Source organism: Helobdella robusta (genome assembly GCF_000326865.2).
Source record: "Helobdella robusta unplaced genomic scaffold HELROscaffold_31, whole genome shotgun sequence".
NCBI lineage: Eukaryota > Metazoa > Annelida > Clitellata > Rhynchobdellida > Glossiphoniidae > Helobdella > Helobdella robusta.
Window position 1 is genome coordinate 2,215,230 of NW_008704544.1, and position 27,861 is coordinate 2,243,090.

The 27,861-nt window shown below is 31.6% G+C and overlaps 3 protein-coding genes across 3 annotated transcripts; 2 read left to right on the forward strand and 1 right to left on the reverse strand.

Moving 5' to 3' along the window:
* The first annotated feature begins 1,228 nt into the window (after window positions 1–1,228).
* On the forward strand, window positions 1,229–4,372 carry HELRODRAFT_112831 (hypothetical protein). Its single transcript, XM_009022434.1, has 9 exons — window positions 1,229–1,566; window positions 1,647–1,848; window positions 1,992–2,264; window positions 2,436–2,601; window positions 2,681–2,790; window positions 2,980–3,123; window positions 3,228–3,365; window positions 3,617–3,786; window positions 3,916–4,372. The coding sequence occupies exons 1-9, from the start codon at window positions 1,538–1,540 to the stop codon at window positions 4,058–4,060; spliced, it is 1,377 nt and encodes a 458-aa protein (XP_009020682.1). The 5' UTR covers window positions 1,229–1,537; the 3' UTR covers window positions 4,061–4,372.
* A 1,799-nt stretch (window positions 4,373–6,171) lies between these two features.
* HELRODRAFT_82119 (hypothetical protein) lies at window positions 6,172–6,737 on the reverse strand (the record flags this gene model as incomplete). Its single annotated transcript, XM_009022435.1, has 2 exons — window positions 6,172–6,385; window positions 6,565–6,737. Coding segments are annotated over 2 exons (387 nt in total), but the record flags the coding sequence as incomplete, so codon positions are not given.
* An 11,205-nt stretch (window positions 6,738–17,942) lies between these two features.
* HELRODRAFT_82157 (hypothetical protein) lies at window positions 17,943–24,967 on the forward strand (the record flags this gene model as incomplete). Its single annotated transcript, XM_009022436.1, has 22 exons — window positions 17,943–18,050; window positions 18,136–18,299; window positions 18,549–18,666; window positions 18,862–18,936; window positions 19,213–19,284; window positions 19,480–19,579; window positions 19,840–19,970; window positions 20,322–20,394; window positions 20,683–20,755; window positions 20,870–20,985; window positions 21,187–21,251; window positions 21,488–21,564; window positions 21,713–21,805; window positions 21,945–22,017; window positions 22,159–22,332; window positions 22,702–22,810; window positions 23,010–23,143; window positions 23,550–23,639; window positions 23,780–23,896; window positions 24,141–24,234; window positions 24,474–24,584; window positions 24,900–24,967. Coding segments are annotated over 22 exons (2,235 nt in total), but the record flags the coding sequence as incomplete, so codon positions are not given.
* Between the last annotated feature and the right edge of the window lie 2,894 nt (window positions 24,968–27,861).

Sequence of the window (27,861 nt, forward strand, 5' to 3'; positions counted from 1 at the left end):
GAGATGACATTAGCTTAACGACAAATTATTTTGTCACAAATTAATTTTAATATGCAACGTTTTTCTGTAAAAGGTTGTCAAATTGTTTCCATATCTTCTTCGTCACCATAAACTATAAAGTTTTCTCTCCATTCGACACATTGACCGAAACATAAGCACAAACATTAAGTTACTCTATAATAAGCATACTACTGTTTTAAACCATCACTCTAAACTATTGTTTTAATTATTTCTAGCTTACCTGACAGTTTGACACAAAATCTATAATAAGCATACTACTGTTTTAAATCATCACTCTAAACTTTTGTTTTAATTATTTTTAGCTTACCTGACAGTTTGACACAAATGTACCGCCAACCTGTTTTATAAAAGTCCACTACACTGGCTTGCGCTGCCGTACGGAGCAGACATTTCGTTTGTTTAGAAATTTTGTCTATTGAGAAAATTACCAAACAATATCTCGATAGTTTCCTTGGTGGACGCCTAGGTCAAGACTTGATGGCCGTGCTGTCTGTTTACCGGTCAACATTTTTTTAGTTGTGGACAGTGCAATCTTTCATTAATTATACCTAGTTTATTTGATTATTGAAAAGAAATCGAACATGTCTAATCAATGTTTGATGGAGGAAAAGCAGCTTGGCAAGGTCTTACCTCACTAGTTTTAATAAGTTACTTTACTGGTTTTTCTGTTCCTTGTCCAGGAAGGCAAATCTGGTAATTCTATGTAAAAAAAATAAAATAGGATAATTTTTTATTTATGAACAATCCCAGAAGTTTTGTAGACAGAATCCATTTGTCGAAAAATCATGAGACACCATGTGTTTTATGAACATGGTACCTGAGACCACGTGTTTTACGAATATGGTTGTTCCATACCACGCGTTCTAAGCTCAGTTGACGCTGAATAAATAAATGCCATTAAAATTCAAAAACTGATTTATACTGATAGCAAACTATATCATTTAATTCATATAATAAGAGGATACACTAGACTTGAAAAAACATAATTTAACATTTGTTTTACAATATAATTAATTAATATATTTGACATTTACATTGACAATTTAATTTAACATTTGTTTTAAAATATAATTAATTAATACATTTGCCATTAATTATTTTTCAATGTATTTTACAACATAGATACTTAAGATGAAGATGATCAATTATCTTTGGGTTACCTGACTATATATACCTCGCATGCATTGAGCTGGCTTCAAATCCTTCCCTGCTATCGTTCGGATTATAGCGCCAGAGTTATTCATTGATTAATACGACTTATTAGCTTTAATTTTAGCGTTATATTTAGATATTTGATTTAATTAATTAAATTCGATAACAGAGCAAAGAGTTTGGACTGGAAAATTCTTCAAAATATAATTTAGACGTCACGCTCTTTATTGATGGCGAGCTAAACAAAATATTGCGCATCACGTTTATTTCACCGGATATTAACTGCATTTTTAGTCTTCACGCTCTTCCCTAAAAACAATTGATTAAATCTTCAATTATTCGCGTTTGAAATTAGAATAAAATAATGTCTTACAAAGACAACGATAAAAAAAGGTTTGTTTTGAAATTTTAAATATTTTTCTATTGATTTAATTTTCTATTTATTAAATTTTAGCATTTTGTTTCACTTTCAGAGTTGCCGGTAAAACTCAGAATTTCAATTCTGGTGGTAGTGCCGAAAGAGATGGCTACGGCCAGCGATCCGGTCGTGATTACGACCGCAACAAAGATAATGATTCAAGTCAGATAAGAGCTGAGGCAGGATCTGACGGCAAGGCGGCCAATGAAGTCGTCGGAGATAGACCCAATGACCTCAGGCAGGAAGGTCTTATTGAGGTTTGTTTCTTTTCCGGTTTTTTATAAATAAATTTGCTTTCAAGTCTAGCTAGCACCCTAGTCATGATGGTTTTGAATTTAGTTTATTGGTCATTACCAGCTTGTTTAATATTTTAATTTTTAACTCTTTTTCTTCTGTTCAGAGTAATTGGGACGAAGTTATTGAAAATTTCGATGACATGAACCTCAAAGAAAATCTGCTTAGAGGTGTCTACGCATATGGCTTTGAGAAACCATCAGCTATTCAACAGAGGGCAATAATGCCATGCACGAAGGGATTTGATGTCATTGCACAGGCTCAGTCAGGTACTGGTAAAACAGCAACTTTTGCAATTGCAATATTGCAGAAAATCGACACGTCCCTAAAAGAATGTCAGGCCTTAATTCTTGCCCCTACCAGAGAACTTGCTCAACAGGTACTTTTCACTGTTGCTCTTATTAATGTTGCTTTTATTGCCATGTTGTTTTTGTTGTTAGTTAGTTCAATATCATTAAAAGGCTACTTCAGTATGAATGAAATTTTTTAAAATTTCTTGTACTTTCCAGAAGCTGATGAATAATATTTTTATTTGCAATGTTTTTCACAGATTCAGAAGGTAGTTGTGGCGCTCGGGGACTACATGAAGGCTGAATGTCATGCATGTATCGGGGGTACTAATGTCAGGGAGAACCTACATCGACTATCAAGTGGGGTGCATGTTGTCGTCGGTACACCTGGAAGAGTTTTCGATATGATCCAAAGACGAGCTCTTAGTAATTTTATTTTTTCATTTATTTCATATTTATTATTTTATAATTCTCTATATTTAATAACTATAACTTGATTATCCAGATACAAAATACATCAAACAGTTTATATTGGATGAGGCAGATGAAATGTTATCCAGAGGATTCAAGGATCAGATATACGATGTCTTCAGAACTCTCAATGAAAATATTCAGGTATGTTAGGCATGCTTATAAGGCGTGTTTACTGATACTATGTTTTTTTATGCCATTGTTTATATTTCAATTTTTGGTTTGTTTTTTTTACTAAGTTTTAAGCTGTATCAAACGGTTTGTCTAGTCATGTTTATGATGAATCAGAAATTTATTTATATGCATTTGTAAAATTATTTCCCATCTATCTAGGTCATACTCCTATCAGCAACCATGCCTGACGACGTGTTGGATGTCACCAAGAGATTCATGCGTGACCCAATTAGGATTCTCGTGAGAAAGGAAGAGCTGACATTGGAAGGAATCCGTCAATTCTACGTCGTCATAGAACAAGAGGTTTTAATCAGTTTTATTTTAATCAGCTATTTTAATTATTATTTATTTAAATCACTTTTTTTTAAAAAAACTCAATTAAATTTTAACACTCATTGCTTGCTCAGGAATGGAAACTAGATACGCTCTGTGACTTGTACGAGACTCTGACCATAACGCAAGCAGTCATCTTCTGTAACACCCGTCGCAAAGTTGAATGGCTTACTGAGAAAATGCACCAACGAGACTTCACCATCTCTGCTATTGTAAGCAAGCTTTCCACTTTTTAATATTTTCCATGTATAAGTTCACTTTTAACACTTGCCTTTGTGGAGTATTTCAAAAGATTGTAACTTTATTTAGATTTTAGCATAATTTTTCAGTTTTGATTATTTCTGTATAGTTTCGAAAGATTGAAAGATTAAAATTTTATTTAGATTTAACACAATTTTTCAATTTTGTTTTCACTCATATACAATTTTCTAATTTTTTGTTACTCTATAAATTTGCATGACAGCACGGAGACATGGAGCAAGGGCAGCGAGATGTGATCATGAGAGAGTTCAGGTCGGGGTCCAGTCGAGTTCTCATCACTACAGACCTCCTAGCTAGAGGTATCGACGTGCAACAAGTTTCGTTAGTCATCAACTACGACGTGCCCACCAATAGAGATAATTACATTCACAGGTTATTTTTTAATTTTTTTTCTTGTGTTATACGGTATTCTATAAATGTTTTCCTAATTTATCATTTACAATTAAACTATATTTTGATATGTTGGTCCGATTAGTTTTTTATTTATTTTAATTCAAATAGGATTGGAAGAGGTGGTCGTTTCGGCAGGAAAGGTGTCGCGATAAACTTCGTAACGAATGAGGACAGGAGAATAATGAAGGATATTGAAACATTTTACAACACCACAATAGAAGAAATGCCCATGAATGTGGCTGATCTTATTTAAATGAATTGAATGGATCAAATTAATGAATGAATGAAGCATTCCTTCTATTGAATTGCTGGAATGAATGAATGATTCCTTCTACTAAATTTACTAAATTGTTGGATGAATGAATGATTTCTTCTATTGAAAAGCTGAATGAATGTTGTAGTTATGTTATTAAACTCATGATAGTTTGCTAGTAGGGTATTACTATTTTGTTAATGATGAACTATATATTAATAATATATATCTTAGATTGATTGGTTGGTTGATTGATAAAAATTTTGTGAATATGTATTATAATAATAAATAAATATGGAAGTTGTACGCGTTCGTTGTCTATTCATTGAAATTTTAAGTTAAATTTGATGTTATTTTGATTGATTTAATTTTGTCCAATGTATTCATGATACGTTTAGTTAATAGATAAACGAATGGTGAAGATTTGCTTATAAACGAAGCCTTTCCTTTGATTTACCATCATTTTCATATGTCGTCATTCGTTGTCATTTTCATTTGTAACCGTCTGTTCCTAAATAATATTTATATTTTTGTCAGAAACTTGCATTTTTCTACATCTGCATTATAGTCTTCAATCCAGGAATTCCACATCTAACTTTCTACTCATTTTTTTACCGTTGTAATTATTCGTTCCGTCTTTGCCCGTATGTTGCATTTATTTATTTGCTTAGCTCATATGTTTATACTATAAACTACTTATCCGTATGTAAATTTTTCGACGTATGCATATTTTCTTTGTAATGTTTTCTCAACGTACCTAAGAACTGCTTTGTAAGAAATGAAAAATTTTAAGTGTTTTAGTCGAATATTTTCATTTCTTAGGAAAATTTAATTTTAAACCATATCTTTTCATTATATTTTCGTTGTGTCTGAACTCATATCATATTTCATTAACGATATGCATATATTTTACTACGTGTAACATACAAAAACGTGTTTGTACGCCTGTATACATAGATCTATACATTTGTATGTTTGCATGTTCTGTTTGTATATATATAAATATATGCATCACTTGATTTAAATTACAAACGTTTTAATATTATTGATTAATTTATTAAATTCTGCAGCGTTTAGCAATCTGTTTATTTTTAATTTTAAGTTTCTTTCAATCAAAAATGTCCGGCATTTGCTTAAATACACATTAAAAACTTACCTTGTTTAAAAACTTACCTTGTTTTCTTCTGTTTGACTACCATAAACATCTCGATGCTTATCAGATGTTGTAATTCGTTAAATATGTTCGGATTATTGTAGAGATAATCATTTATTAGATTAAACATTCAGATCTTTGTGAAAAATGCGTTCATTTGTGCACTAACCGAAAATTTTAACATTTGGTTGATCGAATCAGCGATTTTAGTCAGTTTTTTGCGGTTTAATTAATTTTGTTCTTTTAAATATTACAAATGCATATTAAAAATGATTGCTAGTTAAATTTTATTTTGCAGTGCCTTGCAAACAGAAGTCAGTTGGAAACGTTGAAAAAGGTAAAGAATTGCAACCATAGCATCTTATTTTAGCCTTACGGGTCTTCGAAAATATATAAAGTTGCATTGGAAAAAATAAAATCAGATTTTTAAAATTACCAATCAGCCATGGAATCATGTAAAATTTTACATAAGAGGTTTAACAAGAAAGTTAAGAAATAAATTTTTCAGTAATTAATATATTTAACTAATTTTTTTCGTTCAAAGAATAATGAAAATGACTTTGCAAGACTGAATTTATTTACATGTAAATAATAGTTGTGATATGTTTCACGTAACATGTATCTAAACGAAATGACGTCAAGCAAGAGTACACATGAACCTGTCACACATTTAATGCATAGCTCAGAAATAATACAACCTTTCCCTAATATTCGAAACAGTCACATTACGATACAGATAAGTTAAGTTATAAATCTCTATGTACAAATATTTACATCAATAAATAATATTTCAAGTATTCAGAAAAATAAAAAAAAAATTAAAACTATTCTGACTCTATATTGACAGATGACCACAATTTCAATATTGCAGTTATATGCTTCTCGATTTTGACTCAAATTGTGGAGTAAAAATAAGATTTTAAATAAAATTATAAACAAATAAGACAGACAGACAAGATCATAGAGCCAGCCATGGGTGTGCCAATATGGATTCTTTGCTACGATCTCCATAGTCGTAAAGAATCTCATCATTGTTTTTGATAGTTTTATTTGCAACCAAAATTAGTCGTGGTACATTTTCGACCACAACCACTTTGGTCGAGCAGTTCGGTTTCAATCGACTGTGATTTACTAATCTTCCTAGACGACCTGTTTCTGCTGTAGCGTCAATGCTGTTCAAAAAAGAAGAAATTACATTAAGACTACATTTAAAAACAAACTACAGTGAATCTTTATGGTCCAAAAATATTATACAAAACAAAAAAAACTATCAACATATAATTTTTAATTTAAAATGTAACAAATGTGTTAGAAATTTAGAATTCATTTTAGAGAGAAATTGAAAACAAACCAATAATTTTTGTTTTTGTACTTGAAGTAGTACATGTAGCAGCCAACAGCAGACGAGTGATTGTATTTGCCTTCCCGCTCTCTAGCAGTAGAAAGTTCAATCAGCTCACCCGCATACTCAACCACAAATTCATTTTTGTTGAAAGTCCTGGCAGCGACAACTCCTCGTCCTTTTCCTTCTATGTCCTTCACCTGTTAAATAATTTTATTTCGTTTTTTATCTATTTGAATAACTCGATTTATGAATAACTTAATTTAATTTACTTTGTAAAATTGTTTTTCAAAGCTAAAAATTGTACTTACCATTAAATTGCTGCTGTCTTTTTCTCTCTCAACTTCCTGAATACATCTCTCTAGTTCCTCTTTTTCTTTATTCTGAAAAAAAAAATTAATAAAACGAATATTCATGATGCTAGCATGAAAATATAATTGCATTCATTACAAGCCAGAACTAAAATTACTTTCAAGTCTTTAGTATTGGTTCTGCAGCTTCTTCTAAGTGTGAAAAATTCATTGATCTTTGTCTGCCTGGAAAAAAAATATTACAAACACTTGAGAAAAAAAAATTATTATACAAATAATGAGTACATAAATAAAAAACTTGGACCATTTAAGATAAAAATATTACAGATGTTGTTTAGTTTTTTTGTTGTTCAATAAATTTAAATAAGATAGAATAAATGTCAGTAGGGTTTGGGGTGATGATAAAATACAATATGAAAATTTTTTATTAGTCATAAAGATTGAAATTTGTCTAGCGTTAAAGAAGTAGAAATACAATGAAATATATCTAAAAAACAAACCTTTCAAATGAATTTTCATTAATTTCATTAAAATTTTTAGCTTTGCGAGGGGCCATCTGTTAAAAAAATGAAATTAATTACTAAAAATAATATAATAAAATAGAAACTATCAAATTTTGTTAATATTTAACACTTGTTTATAATATTTATTTGAACAAAACTCTGAGGAAAAAATTATTATGAAGAAGGCAAATTTATATTTATCACAAAAACTGAAAAAGGACCTTTTATTGTGTGTAATAATTCTGTGTGATATTAAGAAATTACAGATAATTTTTAATTTACCAGATGATTTCTCAATCCTTTTTATATATATAATATATATAATATATCTAAACTAAACTTATTATTAAACATAATTAAAGTTTACAATTGTACCTCTTTCATTTACTACTTTTACAAGAGGTCTTTCTCAATTAATATTAAATCTTACTTACAATTTACAATTAGTTTAACAACTTTTCAAAAACTAAAAAGTTTAAGTATCGTAAAAATAAATGAGTTGTATTAGTATTGTTACTATTGTAGTATAATTTATTTTTATACTTATATTTTTTATATCACCTTTCTTGGTGATTCAATTCAAATTGTAAAGTTACTTCATTTGGTTTTTAAAAAATGTCACCAGCAGAAAAGCTGCCTACTATCGTCTTTTATTATGACATCTTTTAATGTTTGGTCTTAATCTGTAAATTAATCTTTAAAGTCACTAATTAGGGCTGTAGTGCTGAATTAGTGCTGAAGAGTTTTTTATTTAAAATTACCGCTCTGATCACAAAATTTCATCGAAAGAGTGAAATTCTTTATAAAAATTATCTAAAATTATTTGTCAATAAAAGTTTAAAAAAATAATTAAAAAATATTTACCTGTTTAAATGATAAATAATAATCAAATCGAAAAATATTTTTAAAGTTTAAATCTCTAATTTAAAAAAAGCTGAAATGAAAACAAAGAAATTAAATTAAAATCGTAATATAATTTGTGCAGTACCCGCGATGTCATCATCACATTTTGATACACTTCCTGTCAATTTGTTTACAAGCTTTTATATTTACGGTAATTAATAAATATTTTATGATTTTACAATATACATACATTAATTCGATAATATAAAACAGTATTATTTATAATTTGTAGTTTTTTTTACAAGAGATTCGTTTAGTGGATCCGTACCCACATAACTAAAATAAATATAACGGCCTTCGCTCACTTTTAACGGTCGAACAAGGAGCTTACTTCCGAAAGAGATTTGGAGGGTGATTTATTATCGTTCGAGTCAAGAGTCGGGCTACTTGACATGCTTGGATTATTGGCTTACGAAATTGCAGGGATTTTAACGAGCAAGCTATATAAAATATTTACTTGACTTAATATGCTTAAAACATTGTAGTAATTCTTTTTAATTTTATTAAATAAAATTATGATTTTATTAAATATTATCATAATATATTTAATATTATATATTAAATATATTATGTATTATTAAATTATTGTTGTTAATTTGAATATAAAAATTATACTTTTGGTCCTGTGAAATCCGGTGGCTTTTTACTGAAGCCGCAGGTTGGCTTAGTAGGATTGAACTAAAGTCATCCTTTTTTACACTATTCGATCATGTTAAAAATTTGTTTGCTCATGAAATAAACGGCCTAAATAGATCAAAATTGTTATTTGAACAACTATCTTCATTACATTCAATGAATATTTTACATTCTGCTGGTGCTCATAGAAATTATGGTCGCTGAAATCATACGTTGGCTTACTGGGTCTCATACAACAGTGTCGTGGCGGTAAGTCAATATATTCATTTCACAATTATTTTTGTCAATATAAAGAAAGAAATTGCTTTTGTCTGGTAAAAATTTTTAAAATTGTCTGGTAAAATTGTCTGGTAGAAATTGCTTTTGTCTGCTTTTGTCTGGTGGCCAAGTAAAGCCGTATGTTGACTTAATCGGATTTTTTTTTTCATATATACAATACTATGAGATCAATCAATCAACCAATCAATCAACCAACCATTCATTCAATCAACTAATCAACCAACCAATCGACCAATCAATGAACCATATTTGAAAAATATTTGCAAGGCTTGTTCAAACTCGAACAAACACTTAACTGTACAGATCTACAAACAATTTCGAGATTTTAGTAAAGAAAGAAAAACACAGTTGCTTTTATTAAATCAAGAAATATCCAAAAATTATATAACCAAATTTAAAAAACTAGAAACCAGTCAACATTTAATAAATAATTTAATAAATAGACATTATTAAAAAGATTGTTCAAAAAGGTAAAATTTAAGGCGACGACGAGAATAAAATGTAGTTTGTTTTGTTGGTGTGGGGCTGTGAAGCGAAAACAAACACATCACAAAAAACTAGTAAAAAGTCGCAAGAATAGTAGTCAGTCACCTACCTACAATTAAATTACTCTCAGGGCCCTAGCTTACTTATAATAATTAACTCAACTCACCTACCTACAAATATGTTTTTCTACGTTTTTGGAATTTTACATGTTTTAGGTATTTTATTTTACATATTTCAGCATTTTTATTTTACTTGAAACTTTTTAACTAATTTTAAGCCCCAGTCTACCTACGATTGTTCAACTCATCTCAATCCCTAACTTACCTACGAATTAAATTAAGTCTGGTAAAGGAAATAGAAAGTTGAAGAAAAACATAACAACAACGACACCGAATGAATGGATGTTGTGTATGTGTGTTTTATTGATGTGTGCGTGTAAATGTGCGGGCGTGTACTCTCTAAAAACTTCTTCACTCACTACGGACGAACCTCCATTGCACCGACCATCATCTGACACGCATCGATGGAATGAATTAGACCGGATACTGAAAAACACTAAATTGAAAAAAATAATAATTCTTTAAAGTAAAAAACAAGCCATTGGAAAAAAAGGCAACTTACCTTATTGAGATGACAAATTCGAGTACTTTCAATGGTACGATGGTACAAGAACAAATTTTCTTTTATCTTCAAATTGTCATCGGAACGATCATCATGAGACCACCATCTGAAACATGCTGACGCCCACCACAGCCCACCTCTCATCATCCTGTAGACAAGTTTTTTTTAATTAGCGTGTTGATAAATAATCAAGGAACAAAAGAACGAACGAATAAATGATTAACTGAATGATTGAACGATTGGTTGAATGAATGAATAATTAATTAATCAATCAATAAATGATTTAACGAATGAATAGAATGAATCAATTAGTGGAGGAATAATTTGAAAGATAGTGATAAAATGAATGAGAAAAATAAAAAAAAAACTAAACCATACTTCAAAAATCGTCGTTGTTGTTTTCTTCAAATTGTCATCGGAACGATCATCATGAGACTACCATGTGAAACGTGCTGACGCCCACCACAGCCAACATCTTATCATTCTGTAAAAAGTTTTTATTAGCTTAGTAGTAAATCAAGGAACATAGGAACGAACGAATAAATGATGAACTGAATGATTAAATAATTAGATAATTAGTTAAAAGACTGAATGAATGAATGAATAGAATGAATTAACGTCAATTAATGGAAGAATAATTTGAAAGATTGAGGGAAAAAATGAATGAATGAGAAAAACAAAAAAAAACGAAACTAAACCTTACTTCAAAAATCGTCGTTATTTTAATCCATTGCACCGACCACCACATTCAGATCGGCACACAAGATTTCATCCGAACTTCTGAGTGTCAGTCGAACAGCCAACGCGCTGATTCTTCCTACACCACATCATCATACGTAAATCATCATGAGACCACCATTTGAAACGTGCTGACTCCCACCACAGCCCACCTCTCATAATTCTGTAGACAATTTTTTTATTAGCGTAGTAGTAAATGAATGTTAGAATCTCAGAAGCAAAAAATTATAAAATGGAAATAATGGCAAATAAATAATAACTAAAAATAATAAAGAGATTAAAATGTAAAAAAAAACTTACCGTCGTCCATTCGACAAAGGCAGAATGTTGAATGCTTTCCGGTTCCTACGTTGTCTTCCAAAACTGGTGCCAGTCCTCCTCGAGATTGTTGTTGAAACACAGCCCGTGTTGATGGAAAAGATAAACAGAAGATTCTCATTAGAAAGCTTAGCGGTGCCTGCATCTCAAATTGCTTAATAAAAATAATCCTATCTACCTATTCAATTACTTTAGCTAATTTATATTAAATTATTAATGGTACGATAGTCGAAAGTCCCCCTTCATTCTCCATCCTTGCACAAAGGCTCACCGACAGCCAGGGCACCGGATAGTAAACCATTGCCGTGCGGATAGTAGACTATTGCCGTGCGGATAGTAAACCATTTGCCGTCCGGAAGCCGTGCGGGTAGTAGACTATGGCCATGCCGCATAGTAAATCATTACCGTGCAGATAGTAAACCATTGCCGTCCGGATAGTAAACCATTGCCGGTTCACCACTGGCCACCAAGGCTTACCTCTGACAAGAGACTTTGAAATTCAGAGTCTATCGGCTATCGTACCCTCAACTTACCTATTCATTACAATTAAGCCCTAGCTTACCAATAATTACAAAACTCAAGAGCCCAATTCATTGGCCTTTCGGCACCCACCCCACCACCTACGTAATGCCTTGGGCTCCAACTTAGTAATAATATAAAACTTAAACCCTAAATCTATTAATGAGTATGTGTTACAACGTAGCCTTAACTTACCTATTCATTACATTACGGCCATAGCTTACCTAAAATTACAAATCTCAAGAGCCCAATTCATTGGCCTTTCGGCACCCACCCCACCACCTACGTAATGCCTTGGGCTCCAACCTAATAATAATAATATAAAACTTATAATTAACCTACCTATCGATACACTTACAGCGTTTTAATTTACATTACAAGATTGTTCCTAGAATTACATTATTGCCCTTAACTACCTATGAAGTTAAATTACTCTCAACCTTAGTAATAATAAATTAGAATGTGTAATGAAAATAAAATTACGCTCAAATACTAACATATGTGTTTATGTATGCAATTGTGTGTGTGTGTGTGTGATACGCTGATGCGTGTAATGTGGATGCAAGAAAAAATAGAAACGATAAACTTACGCGCCTACCTATTCAACTACCTTAGTGTTGGATGCTTCCTATCTATCCTACCTACAATTAAAATTATGCCTATCTAACCTACCTATATAGCTAATTAATGTAATTGTGTGTGTATGTGTGTGCGTGTATGCATTCCTACTTAATGTTAAATTACAGAAAAAAAAGGCTAAAACGTATCCCAGCCAGGCGTGTATTCTTTGCCACTGAATGAACGAACGTGGCCTGATATCTGCCATGATGAGCTCCTCTGAAAGCTTCAACCTGAATGAAATGAATAAAATGAAAAAAACTTATTTAAATAAATATAAATGAAAATTGAAAAACGAGCCGCGGTGAAACCCGCCAGCAGAAAAAGCCAGCCAACTGGCAAAAAAAGGAACCGCCAAGAAACCGTAAAACGTACCCCTGTCAGGCGTGCATTCTTTGCCAATGAATGAACGAACGTGGCGTAACATCACAACCATTCTGATCGTCCACGATGAACTCCTCTGGAAGTTTCAACCTGAATGAATGAACCTGAATGAACCTGAATGAACCTGAACGAACCTAAATGAATGGAAAAATGATATTTGTTTAATCAATTAAAATGTAAAAAGAGAAACGCAAAGAAGCCGACCGGTCGGCAAAGAAAAGAACCTCAAATAAAGGTATCTATATAGGATTTATGCTCTATATAACTCTATATAACTCTATATAACTCTATATAACTCTATATAACTCTATATAACTCTATATAACTCTATATAACTCTATATAACTCTATATAACTCTATATAACTCTATATAACTCTATATAACTCTATATAACTCTATATAACTCTATATAACTCTATATAACTCTATATAACTCTATATAACTCTATATAACTCTATATAACTCTATATAACTCTATATAACTCTATATAACTCTATATAACTCTATATAACTCTATATAACTCTATATAACTCTATATAACTCTATATAACTCTATATAACCACGCATACTACCACATTCAATCAATAAAAATCCCACTAAAACCAGGAACCACCGCGTACCTGTTATATGTATGGTGTGAAACAAAACAAAACAAAAAACAAAACAAAAAACACACCCCCAAGTAGAGTAAAAGAATAGAAGTCCCTAACCTACCTATGTAACTAAGTTACTTTATGCCCTAGCCTACCTATATATTAAATTAATCTCAATCTCACCTACCTATGTTTCATTAACTTAACTCAAGACCCATGAAGAAAGAGAAAAAAGAGTAAAACAGAACATAACTTATTACCACACAAACAAACATGATGTATGTATGTATGTATGCATAAGCAACCGCTATAGAACCCACCTAAAATATAAAAAAATACAACATACAAACACACAAACCACAGGCAACATATATAACTCTATATAATAAAATAAATAAATAAATAAAAAATTTAAATAAATGAGATCAGACAGACTGCTTCAAGCGAAGCAGAATGCCTGATCTGATTTTCGTTTTGTCTCAGCGCCTATTTATACTCGCTTCAACTATACATTTTCATCATTTCAATAATTCACATCAGTAAAAAACTTATCTAATGTATGTACTACACTATTATACAGTCTCAACCACAATGCTAACCGTATTAAATTGACGTCATCGAACGAACGCCTTCGAAACTTTCTGATTGGCTGGTTGAATCTGCTATATTGGCTTTTTATATAAGCATATAATCTTATTAATTATTTGTATACATGGATTCTAGTTACTTCGGGTAGAATTCAAAATAGTTTGAAACCACACCTTGCTTAACATCCGATTCCAAGCCGAGCGAAGCCAAGCCGAGCGAAGCCAAGCCAAGCCGAGCCAATATGCGTAAATTTATAAGCCCTTTTATTTTAAAATTTTGCTCGCTTTATATACAAACATCCCAATATAAAAAATTCTCCATCCTATTTTCAAAATTTTTTTATGCTTTTTAATCAGTCAGGTCACAATCATCATCATCGATATCGCGATGAAATCAAATTGAAAATTTTCTAAAAATTGTTATTAAAAGTAACTAGTATATAGTAAAAAGTTTAAATTTTTTGAGAGAATTCAAAATAATTTGAGACTAAACCATAAAACAATTGTACGATTTGAATGTGAAATACAACATTATAAATGTATTATAACTACGTATATCTATCTATCTAATTCTTTATTTAGTTCTTCCTGCGTATGATATTTGGTCAAATTTATTTGATAGGAATTGAATATAACCTTTATACAGGCTGATCAACTACCATCTAGTGAAATAACTACTGTTAACATGACGTCATTTACCCCAACGATATACCCATCCTATTTTATAAAATTTATTTGATGTTTTTTAATTAGTCAGGTCACAATCATCATCGATATCGCAATGAAATCAAATTGAGAATTTTTTAAATTAAAAAAAAGTATCTTTATTCATTTTATGATACTATTTTGTTCAATAAGATACTGTTTGATACATATAACTAGAATAAATATAACGGCCTTCGCTCACTTTCAACGGTCGAACAAGGAGCTTACTTTTGGAGGGGAGATGGAGGGTGATTTTTTATCGTTCGAGTCAAAAGTTACGATAGTATATTTACTAATTACGGAATATTGCTTTTATTCAAAATGTTAAAATTTTATTTTTTTAAATTGTTATTCAATATGGTAATTAATTACTTTTATTCGGTATAAATTTAAACAAATAAAATCAACATTACCGAAAATAATTAAAAGTTGCAAAAATTGAGATTCTTTGCATATCCCTGCTTCAACCCATAAGAAAGTGTTGTATAATGGTAAATAGGCCTCCCCTTGAGTGGATCTGTTCAATCATCCACATTATTATTAAACCTTTGTAACTATGGAGTTCACTTTTAACTAAAATTGTTTACTTTTAGTTAATGACATTTTTCTAAATAAAATTTTATTTATTTGAAATATATATTTAGTATTTGTAATAAATATATTTTTAAATATACAATTATCAAAAAATTATACATAAATATGTAATAATGACAATTTGAAATTGATAATTTATAAATAAATTAAAGAGTAATAAAATCCTGATGAAATTTTAATTTTGTTAGCAGTTAGTTCAATAAAAAAATAGATAAATATTTATGTTAATTTAATAAGTTATATAATAATATTAGATATGCTATTTAAATTAAAGTACTGCAGGTTGGTTAGTGATGTGATCTGATGATATGAGGATTCTGTTTTCACTTCTTTAACAATCCTATTTTTAATTTGAAAACTTAAAATATTGACTTTTTTACTAAATAATGCTAATTGTTTTTTATTTTTTATATAGATGTCACTTTTTAACATGAAATAAATTTAATCTATTTTTATATAGCTTTCATTCAGTCAGACTCAGAGTGTTAGGATGTATATAATAGTATAGTTATCTACTACATGTCATTTTATTATAAATTATATTATAGATACTCATTAACTAGTTCTATTGAAGTTACAGTTACATATCCCTTTATAACACATACAGCATTAGTATTTTAGTAATCATATAACACTATATTATAATCTATAAAAGAACAAAACAATATTACTCAAATTTGTAGATAGAAAAGAGATAGTAGTATAGTTTTTAAAATGTTTATTGAAGTTGTATCAAAAATGACTAGTCCTAATATAAAGAATTAAAATAGGTTTCTTAACAGGTAAGTACACTTTTACTTAGTAGTTGCACAGTACAGTTGTTCTGTTATTTAGTTTTTTTTATTTGCAAATATGATTTTTCACTATTATAAGTTTCATTTTCTATTTATTTTATTAAATAAAAATAATGCAGGAGCAACCTGTCACTACTTTTTCGAGGAAATTTTATAAAGTGCAAAACAAATGGTGGCAGACAACTGCACACTACATGCACATTCCTTTTTCAAAAGAATTCTTCTAAAGAAATTTCTATAAACAATGAACTTGAATTTATTGGAGGCCAAAAAGAGAACAGATATGAACAAGACCACATCCCATTCTCAACAAAAATTTTCCTCTGCTTACCTATTGCTATCTTTTCTTTTATCATCAATGAAGTATGAATATTTATGTTTGTGTGACTGCTTGTGTGTGTGTGTGTGTGTGTGTGTGTGTGTGTGTGACTGTATTATGTGTGTATTTGCGTATTTGCACCTGTATTTGTGTGTTTGTGTGTGTGCGTTTTTGTCGTTTTTGTATGTATAATTGGTTCAAGATTAATCAGTGTTGTTAATATAATAGACTTAGTGATCAATAAAATTTTGAATTAATAGACTTAGTGATCAACAAAATTTTGATTTAAGTCGAACATTAATTTTTGATGTTTCTCAAACTTGCTGGCTAGATTTAGATTAATAATGTATTTGAGTTTTTAATATTTTAAATTTTATACAACAAAACAGCGAAAAAAAAAATCTGGTTTGCAGAAAAATTCTTCCAAAAATTTTCCAATAGATGTTGAAAGGTTGACAGAGATGGTGCAAGGTAGATCAATGAATAGCACTTTAACTTCATTAATTTGTTTAATTAATTATTTACTGTTACTTTTAATATTATTTATGTTAGATTTATATGTTTATTGGATCATAATGTTTCAGATTATTTCCGTCCATTCAATTTTTGTTTATGAATAAATTGGTGAAAAAAATGTTTGAAAATATTTTTACACAACAGATAGGTTAAACCTCTCAGTTTTCTCTAACCAGCTGAACAACTATTTACTTCAAGGTTAACTTTTAAACATTTCTCCCATTATTACCGCTGCATTCATTCAATTATTATTAATATTATTATTATTAATTATTATTATTATGTACATAATTTATTTTCGTACATCAAACCATCTCACCTATTTGTATATTTTACATTGACACATTTACTTGATGACTATATCTATATCTACACACACACACACACACACACACACACACACACACACACCGATACATGTACACTAACACACATACATACATACATACAAATGTGTACATAAATACACAACACATCTCAATATCAAAGGCTCAGAAGCTCTATACATACCCAAAGTAGTAAAAGTTAATGTGCATAAAAATGAATCAACTTCATCATCTAATTCTACATTATCATCATCATCGTCTGATTCTCCATCATCATCATCGGACTCTACATCATCATCATCATCATCACCTCATGGAGGACGGAGTGGTCAGTCTTTGGAGGAGCTACAACAAGAGCTTGTGCATCAGCAGGTCAGTATGATGATGACATTGATAATTGGTTAGGATGATGATGATGATTGGTCGTTTGATAAATGGTTAAGATGATGATGATGATGATTATGTGGTGATGATAAGGGTGAGGATGATGTGATTGGTCGGGATAGTAATGATGATGATGATAATGATGATGATGATGATGATGATGATGATGATGATGATGATGATGATGATCAGTGATACATCATTGAGATATCTCTCAGTGAATTTGCGGTGATCAACGCAACCCAAGCAGATTAGATTTCAGAAAGAGATTGAGAAGTTGGAGAAGGAGAACAGGGAGCTTAAGAAGAGTCTCCTGCTTAAAGAGAAAGATGGATTGCACAAGAAAAAGATTAAAGTTTGTTATATGCAAACAGAACATCACACACAAACATACAAGCAAACAAACATGCAAACAAACATACAAGCAAACAAACAAACAGCGCTCTCTGATAGACATGTACTCTGAAGTCTTGGACTCCCTATCCGATTACGACATGACGTATAACGTCCAAGACCAACTTCCTCGCGTCGTCGTCATCGGGGATCAGAGTGCCGGCAAGACCAGTGTCCTGGAGATGATCGTTCAGGCGCGCATATTTCCTAGGTAGGTAGGTAGGTAGTTAAGTAGGTAGGCGTTTGGCATTTTGTGGTGGCGGGCTTTCTGGATTGATAATAAGCTGGGAAGTTATGTTGAATGTGTGACTGATTGCGTGTGCGTAAAAAAATTTTTTTTTTCGTAAAATGTTTTTGATTTGAGTTCGGAGTAATTGTGTTTCAGTTGTGCTAATACTAGAGAGATGATGGTGATGGCATTCATTCGTACATGTATTCACTCATTCACCGACTGACTCAGAGGTTCTGGGGAGATGATGACGAAATCACCGGTGCAAGTGACAATGAGTGAGGGTCCTTATCACGTGGCCAGGTTGAAGGATGACGCCAAAGAGTACGACCTCACTAAGGAGTCTGATGTTAGATGACGATGATGATGACGATGATGATGATGATGGTGATGGTAATAATAATGAGGATGATGATGATGATGGCAACGACGATGTTCCTGATGATGATGACGATGATGATGTAATCATCACGTATGATGCCATCATCAAGTAGGATGAGGATGACGACGACGATGATGATGATGATTAATTAACGAATGATAGTTGGACAGTTTAAGAAGAGAGATAGAGAGAAGGATGAAGAGTAGTCTCCGCAAAGATCAAACTGTCAGTCAAGAGGTAACTAGGAATAATAATTATAATAATTATTATTATCATTATTGTTATTTTATTATTATTATTACAACAATAATAATTACATTAATAGTAATATTAGCAATAAAATAATTGGCTTGAGACCTTAAAAACTTGCCAGCCTTTATTGATTGCTTTTCCAAGATTAAAATTATTCAGCAAATGAAGCATAAGTCTCACTTAATATTATGCATTTCAATTAACATAATATTATGCAAGATACATTTTAATTAACATAATTTATGCATTCTTGAATGGAAGACTGTATCTCTCAGTGTGAAAGGACCTGGCCTGCAAAGAATGGTGCTCGTCGATTTGCCAGGAGTTATTAGTGTTAGTGGATCGTGCACTCTGATTGGTTGATTAATTAGTTGTTTGGTTGATTAATTGGTTGATTGATGGAGAAACTACTAACTAATTGGTTAAAAGACCGATTGACCGATCAACCGACTGCCTAATTTATGGACCAACCGACTGACCGATTAAAGGACCGACCGAATAATCGACTTACCGATTCCAATCATGCAGACCGTTACTACTGACATGGCAGATGACACAAGAGAACAGATAAAGAAGATGTGCCAGCACCACATGTCCAACCCTAACTCCATCATCCTATGCATACAAGGTTCCCTTACACTAGAATGAATCATTCCTATTGTAATCATTGAACTATTTATTACATACTTTTATCGCCCTGATTCTATCACTTTGGTCTTTGTATTATCGTCGTTTCCTCATCATTTCGTTATCATTTTGTCATCATTTAATCACTTTATTTATCCATTCTCGTCATTATCATCTTATCTTTGTCAGCAATTCATAATTTCATTAGCACCATTTCTTTTCAAAAAATTTAATTATTTAAAAAAAGTTATGAACCAACAGACGGCTCACTTGACGCGGAACGAAGCAACGTGACAGATCTTGTCAGTAGTATGGACCCCAGTGGCAGGCGAACCATCTTCGTGCTGACCAAGGTTGACCTGGCCGAGTCCATGCTACATAATCCAGATCGAGTAAGGAACGGATGGATGGGTTGGAAGAATGAATCCATAAATGAACGGATGGGTGATTGAATGAATGAATGAATGAATGAATGAATGAATGAATGAATGAATGAATGAATGAATGAATGAATGAATGAATGAATGGATGAATGAATGAATGAATGAATGAATGAATGAATGGATGTATGTATGTATGGATGTATGTATGTATGGATGGATGGATGGATGGATGGATGGATAGATGGATGGATAGATGGATGGATAGATGGATGAATGGATGGATGAATGTATGAATGAATGAATGTATGAATGCTAGAAGGCCGACAATATTTATTCAATTTATTCCAAATCCTTTCCCAGATTAGAAAGATTTTAGAAGGGAAATTATTTCCAATGAAAGCCATGGGCTACTTCGCTGTCGTCACCGGGAAAGGTTATCGTCGGTGTAACTACATGTCATTTACCGTTTGGTCGGCACGATGGTATAATCAGTAAGACGTCTGGCACCGTTATTGCAGTTGACTTACTTGTTTTTACATTTGCTGTGTGTTTGTTGTTGGTTCCTTTGTGAAATATTACAGAGAGATTGTATTTAAACAACCAAAAAATTATACCACTATCATTACTGCTGCCACTTCTACCGCTGCAACTGCTCTTACCACTACTACTATTACTTTTAATTATTCTAGCAATGATGGTTTTTAATAAATTGCTTTGCAAGGCAACTCAAATGATTCAATCCAGAAAATAAAAGACTACGAAGAAAGATTTTTCAAACAATCCAAACTCTTCAAGTTCGTTCTTTGAATTATTCGTTGTAGCAACGATTTTAATTTACAAAACAACAACAACAATAATAATAATAACAACAGCAACAGCAATAATAATAAAATTATAAAAATTTGTAGAGGGGGCGTTTTACGGGCCCACCAAATGGGCACAATGAACTTGTGCCTCGCTGTTTCTCAGTGCTTCTGGCAGATGGTCAGACAATCTGTTGAACAGCAGGCCGATGCCTTCAAAGGTTGTTGTTAGTAGTAGTAATAATGCTGGTGGTAGTAGTAGTTGTAGTAGTAGTGGTAGTAGTAGTAATAGTGGTGGTGGTGGTGGTGGTGGTGGTAGTTGTAGTAGTAGTAGTAGTAGCAGCAGCAGTAGTAGTAGTAGCAGTAATAGTAGTAGTACGGTATTGGTAGTAATGGTAATGATCACTTGATGTTTATTGCAGCCACTAAATTCAACCTGGAAACTGAATGGAAAAACACGTATCCCAAATTTCGAGAGATGGATAGGGTTAGTGACGTAATTTTATGTCTTGTAATGTCATGAGGTTGTCGTGTGATGTTATTTCGACGTCGTTTTGATGTCATGCTATCTTACATCGATGTCATGTTAATGTTATCACGTTTCTGTGTTGTCTAGTGCGTGTGTGTGTGCTTGCATTTGTACATGTGTGTGTCTGCCTGTCTGTCTTTGTTTGTGTGTGAGTGTGTGTTTACAACATATACGTTAATGTGTATTGTTTGTAGGAAGAATTGTATGAAAAAGCAAGAGGAGACATACTGGACGAAGTTGTCAACCTCAGTAACATATCAGCCATGAAATGGTCCTTCACTTAAATTAAATTTTACATTGAATCAGTTATTGGCCTAATTAAATTTTACTTTAACTAAATTTAATTTGACTTATTTATCGTTTCAATATTTTAAAAATGTAAATTCACTTTTATTTATGAAATTAATTTTTTTTTTCAGGGAAGAAGTGATAGCGGAAAATCTCTGGAGCGAAGTTTCCACTCATTTCTTTGAAAATATCTACCTACCAGCGGCTCACGCTGAGAATGCTGGGTACGTTTTGATAATGATGATGATGATGATGATAATTGTTTATAATTATAATTATTTATAATTATAATTATTTATAATTATGAATCAAATTAATTATGAATTTAAACCGTCCATCTGTCATTGTTGTATTATTTGACAGTATCTTTAACACGGCCATTGACATCAAGTTGAAACAGTGGGCTGATAAGATCTTGCCGAAGAAATCTATTGATGTTTGTATTGTATTGTTTCGTACCGTATCATATTGTATCGGATTGTATTGTATTATATCGTATCGTATCGTATTGTATTGTGTTGTATTGTATAAAATGTATTGTATAAAAGGTATTGTATTGTATTGTTTTGTATAAAAGGTCGCCAGAGAAACATTATTAGAAGAATTTCTAAACTTACTGACGTCGTCATCAGCAGCAGCAACAGCAGTAGCAGCGTCAAATGATAATGACGTATTTCATGATCTGAAGAAAGAGATAGTTGAGGAGTTGAAGAAACGTTTGAAATGGGACCAGCAAGCTATTAACAGCCTTGTGAGTTTTTCTTTGGCATTTTTAGGCATTTTTGGCAGTTTTGTTTTTATTGTTTTAATTTGGGATTTTTTTGTGTTTTCTTTTAAAGAAAATTTATTAATGATAATTTTTTTTAATAAATAGTTTGTTCAGTGTTAAAATAGTCTTAGATATCTTTTTTCTTGCAAACCGATTGGTAATGCTTTGAATAAACTGTTGGGTGGCTAGACTCAGTAGATTTTTTAAATTTTTACTCCGGTCAACCTTGTGATATTAATTACTTCTCCCTTCGATTTTATTACTTGCTAGAAAATTTCATTTCGTTTCGAAACGACACTAGATCAATGAACGCCGACACATGCATTTTTATTGTTTATACTAACTATACAGAGAGTCATACAGATGAACACGTTGGAAGATCGTTCGGTGCACAACAGACAACAATGGGATGATGCCATTGTATTCATGAGGAAAGTTCTTCTCAATAAAAAATCTCAAGGTCAGTTGGTAGACTGGTTGGCTGGTTTGGTTGGTTGATTGGTTGGTTGGTTGTTTAGTTGGTTAGTCGGTTGATTGGCTGGTTGGTTGGCTTTTGGTTAGTTGGTTGGTCAGTTGGTAGGCTGGTTGAAAGTTTGTTTCTTCATCCCCACTTAATCATAATCACCAATAATAATCACTAATCCTCGTAACGATCGTAGGCGAGCACGTGATGCGAGACATGCTAGGACCATCGTTTTGGCAGAAGTACATGTACTGGATGTCTCGATCGGAGGAACAGTCCCTCAGAAGATCCGTGAAGAATGAGTTGGATAAGATGCTACTCGGTGGAAATGTAAGTTATATCAAGGTATTTTTCCATTTCTCGAAAGTACAGTACAGATACAGTTATACACATTTGCTTCTGATTAGACTTGCATTCGAATCTGATCACTGCAACGTGGAAGATCGAACACTATACCGCTACACTATCTCTGTGTGAGGACGTTTCTGCTAGGGGTGACACTGGGGGCTGTTTATTTGCTATGTGGCTGTCATGAATATGGCTGATAGATTGTTCCTAGTGATGGTAGAGTTGTATGTGGGTAAGGGTAAGTTAGTTCTTAATGTAATTATAGTAAAGCTAGGCTGGATTATTTTTAATGTAGATGTTTGATGATAAAGATGATGACGATATGTTTGATAGTGATGAAGATGATAATGACATGCCTAATAATGATGGTGGTTATGAAAATTTGAAGTTGATGCACAGTTCAAAGCTCGGAAAGGATGAGTTAATTGCAGTTAGGAAGAACCTTGAAGCCCAATCAATCGACGTCCAAGATGATTTTGTTGGTTGTTTTCTTTCGTTACCCAATTTCATTTGAGTTATGTTGTAAATTTTACGTGGAACTCAAATTATAGCATTTATCATTCTCTATTTTTAATTAATTATACAATTAATTTGTTAATTAATTAATTAATCAATTAGATAGAGAAAACGTGGCATATAATGTACAGGCAGCACTTTCTCGCCAGGAGACTCATCACAGCAGCAAACTGCCAGAAGGGCTTCTATTATTATCAGCAGGGTTTTCAAGATAATTCGGTTGGTTGGTTGGCTGATGGTTGTTGGTTGGCTGGTCAGTCGGTTGGTTGGTTGATTGAATGGTTGTTTGGTTGGTTGAACGCATATAAGAGTAAGAGTGTTTGGACTTGAATCTGAAATAGTTAATTTGTCAAGAGAGGCTGAAGAGAACAACATTAGTGTATAATAAATGATCGATTGCTTGAGTTAATTTATTACAATGGTTGGTTGATTAATTAGTTACCCTACCCATGTCAATGTCAAGGTCGACTGCAGTGACGTTGTGTTGTTCTGGAGGGTGGAAAGGATGCTTCAGGCTACCAGCAAAGCTCTGAGACAGCAAATTATGAATAACGAAAGTCTCTATTGTCTTTTTGTATTTTCTGTTTTTTTTCCTTTTGTTTTCAACATTAAATATTTTTTTATTGACTTTGTTATTGCTATGATATTATCTTGTAATCATCAGTTGGTCATTTTGATCGCTATTTTGTCATTTAAATCGTATTTTCATTATTCAGTTTGAGCCTATTATTATTGTTATTGATAATAATTATAACTTAGCCATAATTAATTTTTAAAGTAATAAAATTCTCAACAGCCAGAAGATTGGAGCAAGATGTGAAGCAAGTGCTGGACGAGATATACGATGATAAAGCCAAAATGAAGCAGCTACTAAAAGGCAAGCGAGTTGAACTCGCTGATGAAATAAGTTAGATTTCATTTGGCTAATTTAAATTGATAATAACAATCAAAGGATTTATTATGAAATTAATTTTGAAATAATTTCGAGAGAGTTTTATTATGAGTGAATTTTATTAAGGGATAAATTTAGAGAAGTTATTGAAAACAAAATTAGTCGAAATTTTATTAAGATATAAAGCTTCGAAAATTGTATTAAAAATAGCATAGTAGCTGTGATCTTGTGTTAAACTTGTTGGCCTTTTTAACGTATTATTATTTATAATTAAATTATAATAAAAATTATATATCTATTTTAAATATTTATAAAAACTAATAATTTCAGAAAAAGTCCGACACGTACTAGAGCTTCTAGAGGAATTTGTTCAAGAACTTAATAAAGAAAAGACATAATTATAATTAATTATAAGAATAATAATTATAAATAAATTAATTAATTAATTAATTATAACAAAATACTTTTTTTTACTAATTTAATTTTTCATTCTTTATGAAATTTTTTCTAGTAAAATTTTTTTTTGTTGAATTTGAAATACCATATTAAATGAGCAACGAAAGTGAATGAATTCAATGTTTTATTTTATGTAAATCCGCTGCTAAAATGCATTCTGTCTTCATTTTGTTTTTTTAAAGTTATTAATTTTTCATTTTGATTATAAATAAACCAGAAATTCGTATTACTGCTGATTGTTTATTTAATAAAAAGCTCATTTTCAAGACATAATTACACAATAATTAATGAAATTTTGCTCTGGAATCTTTGAGTCATTTATTTTTTCAACGATAATTAGACATTACATCACATTAATGATGTTGAAGAGGACTAAACGTTAGGAACCATAAAGATTTAAATGGTGATGGTGGTGATAACGATGACGGTGATAATCAAAATGATGTGATGATGACGACGATGATGACAGTTACAACTGCAACGCCAACCTCTGCAAGTGGCCATTGACTGAATCATTACGAATAACGTAACGGACTAGTTCGGCATATCTCGATGCAACAAGGCACTCAAGGCTAAATCAACGGTTGCGTTGTTACTGGTGTTGTTGTTAGTGCTATGAATGTTACCATCACAATTGTTAGCATTTTTGACCAGCTGAATGTTCACTCAAATTTGAATTTTTTTTTAATTTATTTTTCTTAAAATTTCTTCTGTTCATATTTCCATCCGTAATTAGAGACATTCATAACTTCCATTTGACATGCGTCTGGTATTACAGGATATTAAAAAACTTAAAGTTACAATTTACATATATCATAGAGTAAATTTATTATTCCGTATTAGAAATAATGATACATATATGTCATAAACATTGATTAAACTTTAAATCAAATTTAATTAAATTAAAATGTAATCATAATTTATATGTATATAAGATTCGGCAATTTACTCCGTTTTCATAAAATGTAAGACATCTATTCAAATCCATCAGAATAGACACACGCGTATTTGAAACGTGAAAGTTCCATCACTCAGACAAAAGTAAAGCACTAATGGTTAAGTATATTTTTTAGAATTTTTGAAAAAAATGATAGAGTGAAAATATTACCGTTTTAAAGATGGATTGATTTATTTTTGAAAAAATGAAGATCCAATACAATCAATGAAAAAATTAAGATCCAATATTATTGATGAAAAATTCACTATCCAAGATGTTGTTGATTGGGTTAAACCGTTCCAAAAACTTTCCTTCACGACTGTTAGTAAGTAGAATTCGAATAAATTTTACTAGACATATACAATCTCTATTAGTAAATTCAAAGTTGATTTAAATGAATAAAATTGTGTCATAAATGTATTAAAAGAATACTTTCAAATGATCGGTAGATGGTAATTAATTAGTTTATTGACTCGATCGGCTGCGTTAGTTAATAAAATGCAAAGTGATAAAGCAGCTATCGATTCAAACTCGTAAAATCTTTATTAAACATATAAAATCTCTTTCAATTAACTTAAAGTTGATTTTAAAACCATGGTGTCGTAAATGTAATGAATACTTTCATATAATTGATCGTGAGTCTCAATTAATTAACGAGATGGACAAGTTCGCCTGTGTTAGCCAATAAAAAGCAAAGTAGCTATCAACTCAAAGTCAATAATTAAAGTGTTCCTCTTTATATTTTAAATTATAACAGGTCGTAAAATAATGGAAAGTTTAAATTATAACTTTTTAATTGACAAAGTTGATTCTTGTAATTAGCCAATGAAGAATTAACATTGTAAAATTTTGCTAAACTTCTCGACGAGTAGGTATATAAGAGGTGGTTTAGCGATGTATGATTAATTCGTTTATTTAAACAACTTTAACAAATACGAAAGCTGTGAAATTTGAAAATGTCTTCCCAGTCAAGGCCGTCTAACAATTTTGTAGATTCATCGTTCTATTGTGATGACTCATCATGGTCATCATCACTATCATCATCATCATTTTGTACGACGTCATCATCAGAGGTGACATCGACCACCTTGTCATCTCCAAACCCATTATTTTCAACGTTTTTTTCAGCAACTGAATTTCAGCACCAACAGGAACAACAGCAACTTCAGTTGCAAACTCAACAACAGGAACTTGGTATTACTGAACAAACAAACGAACAAACAGATCCACAATTATATCAACTGCTACCAAGTGAACATGAATCGCCGTTAATCAAATGTGATTTTGAAATTGAAGAGGAAGAGGAGGAAGAAAAGGAGGAAGAGGAAGATCGCGAAAAACGAGTGGAAAAATATCGAAAAAAATTAATGATGCAGTTGCAAGAAATTTATGAGTGGGGAGTGATGGAGGATTTAAAAGATTTGAAAATTTCCAATCCGGAATTACCTCAACAACAAATAACTAATCAACCTGAACAACCTAAACAAATACTGCAAGAGGAAACACTAAACCAACCTCAACAGATATTGCAACCACCTCAACAACCTCAACAGATATTGCAACCACCTCAACAACCTCAACAGATATTGCAACCACCTCAACAACCTCAACAGATATTGCAACCACCTCAACAAATAGTGCAACCACCTCAACAAATAGTGCAAGAACCTCAACAAATGCCGCGACAATTTCAACAAATGCCGCGACAACCCCAACAAATGCCACAACATTCTCAACAAATGCCACAACATTCTCAACAAATGCCACAACATCTCAACAAATGCAACAACATTCTCAACAAATGCAACAACATTCTCAACAAAAGCTCCAACAACAAACACCACATCAACAAGTACCACATATATCTCCACAAACAACTTATCAACAAATGCTGCAGCA

Coding starts and splice junctions, on each gene's coding strand:
- HELRODRAFT_112831 (XM_009022434.1), top strand. CDS start 1,538: ATGTCTTACAAAGACAACGATAAAAAAAG. Junction 3,366..3,616: donor ACTTCACCATCTCTGCTATT/GTAAGCAAGCTT, acceptor TTTGCATGACAG/CACGGAGACATGGAGCAAGG. Junction 3,787..3,915: donor AGAGATAATTACATTCACAG/GTTATTTTTTAA, acceptor TAATTCAAATAG/GATTGGAAGAGGTGGTCGTT.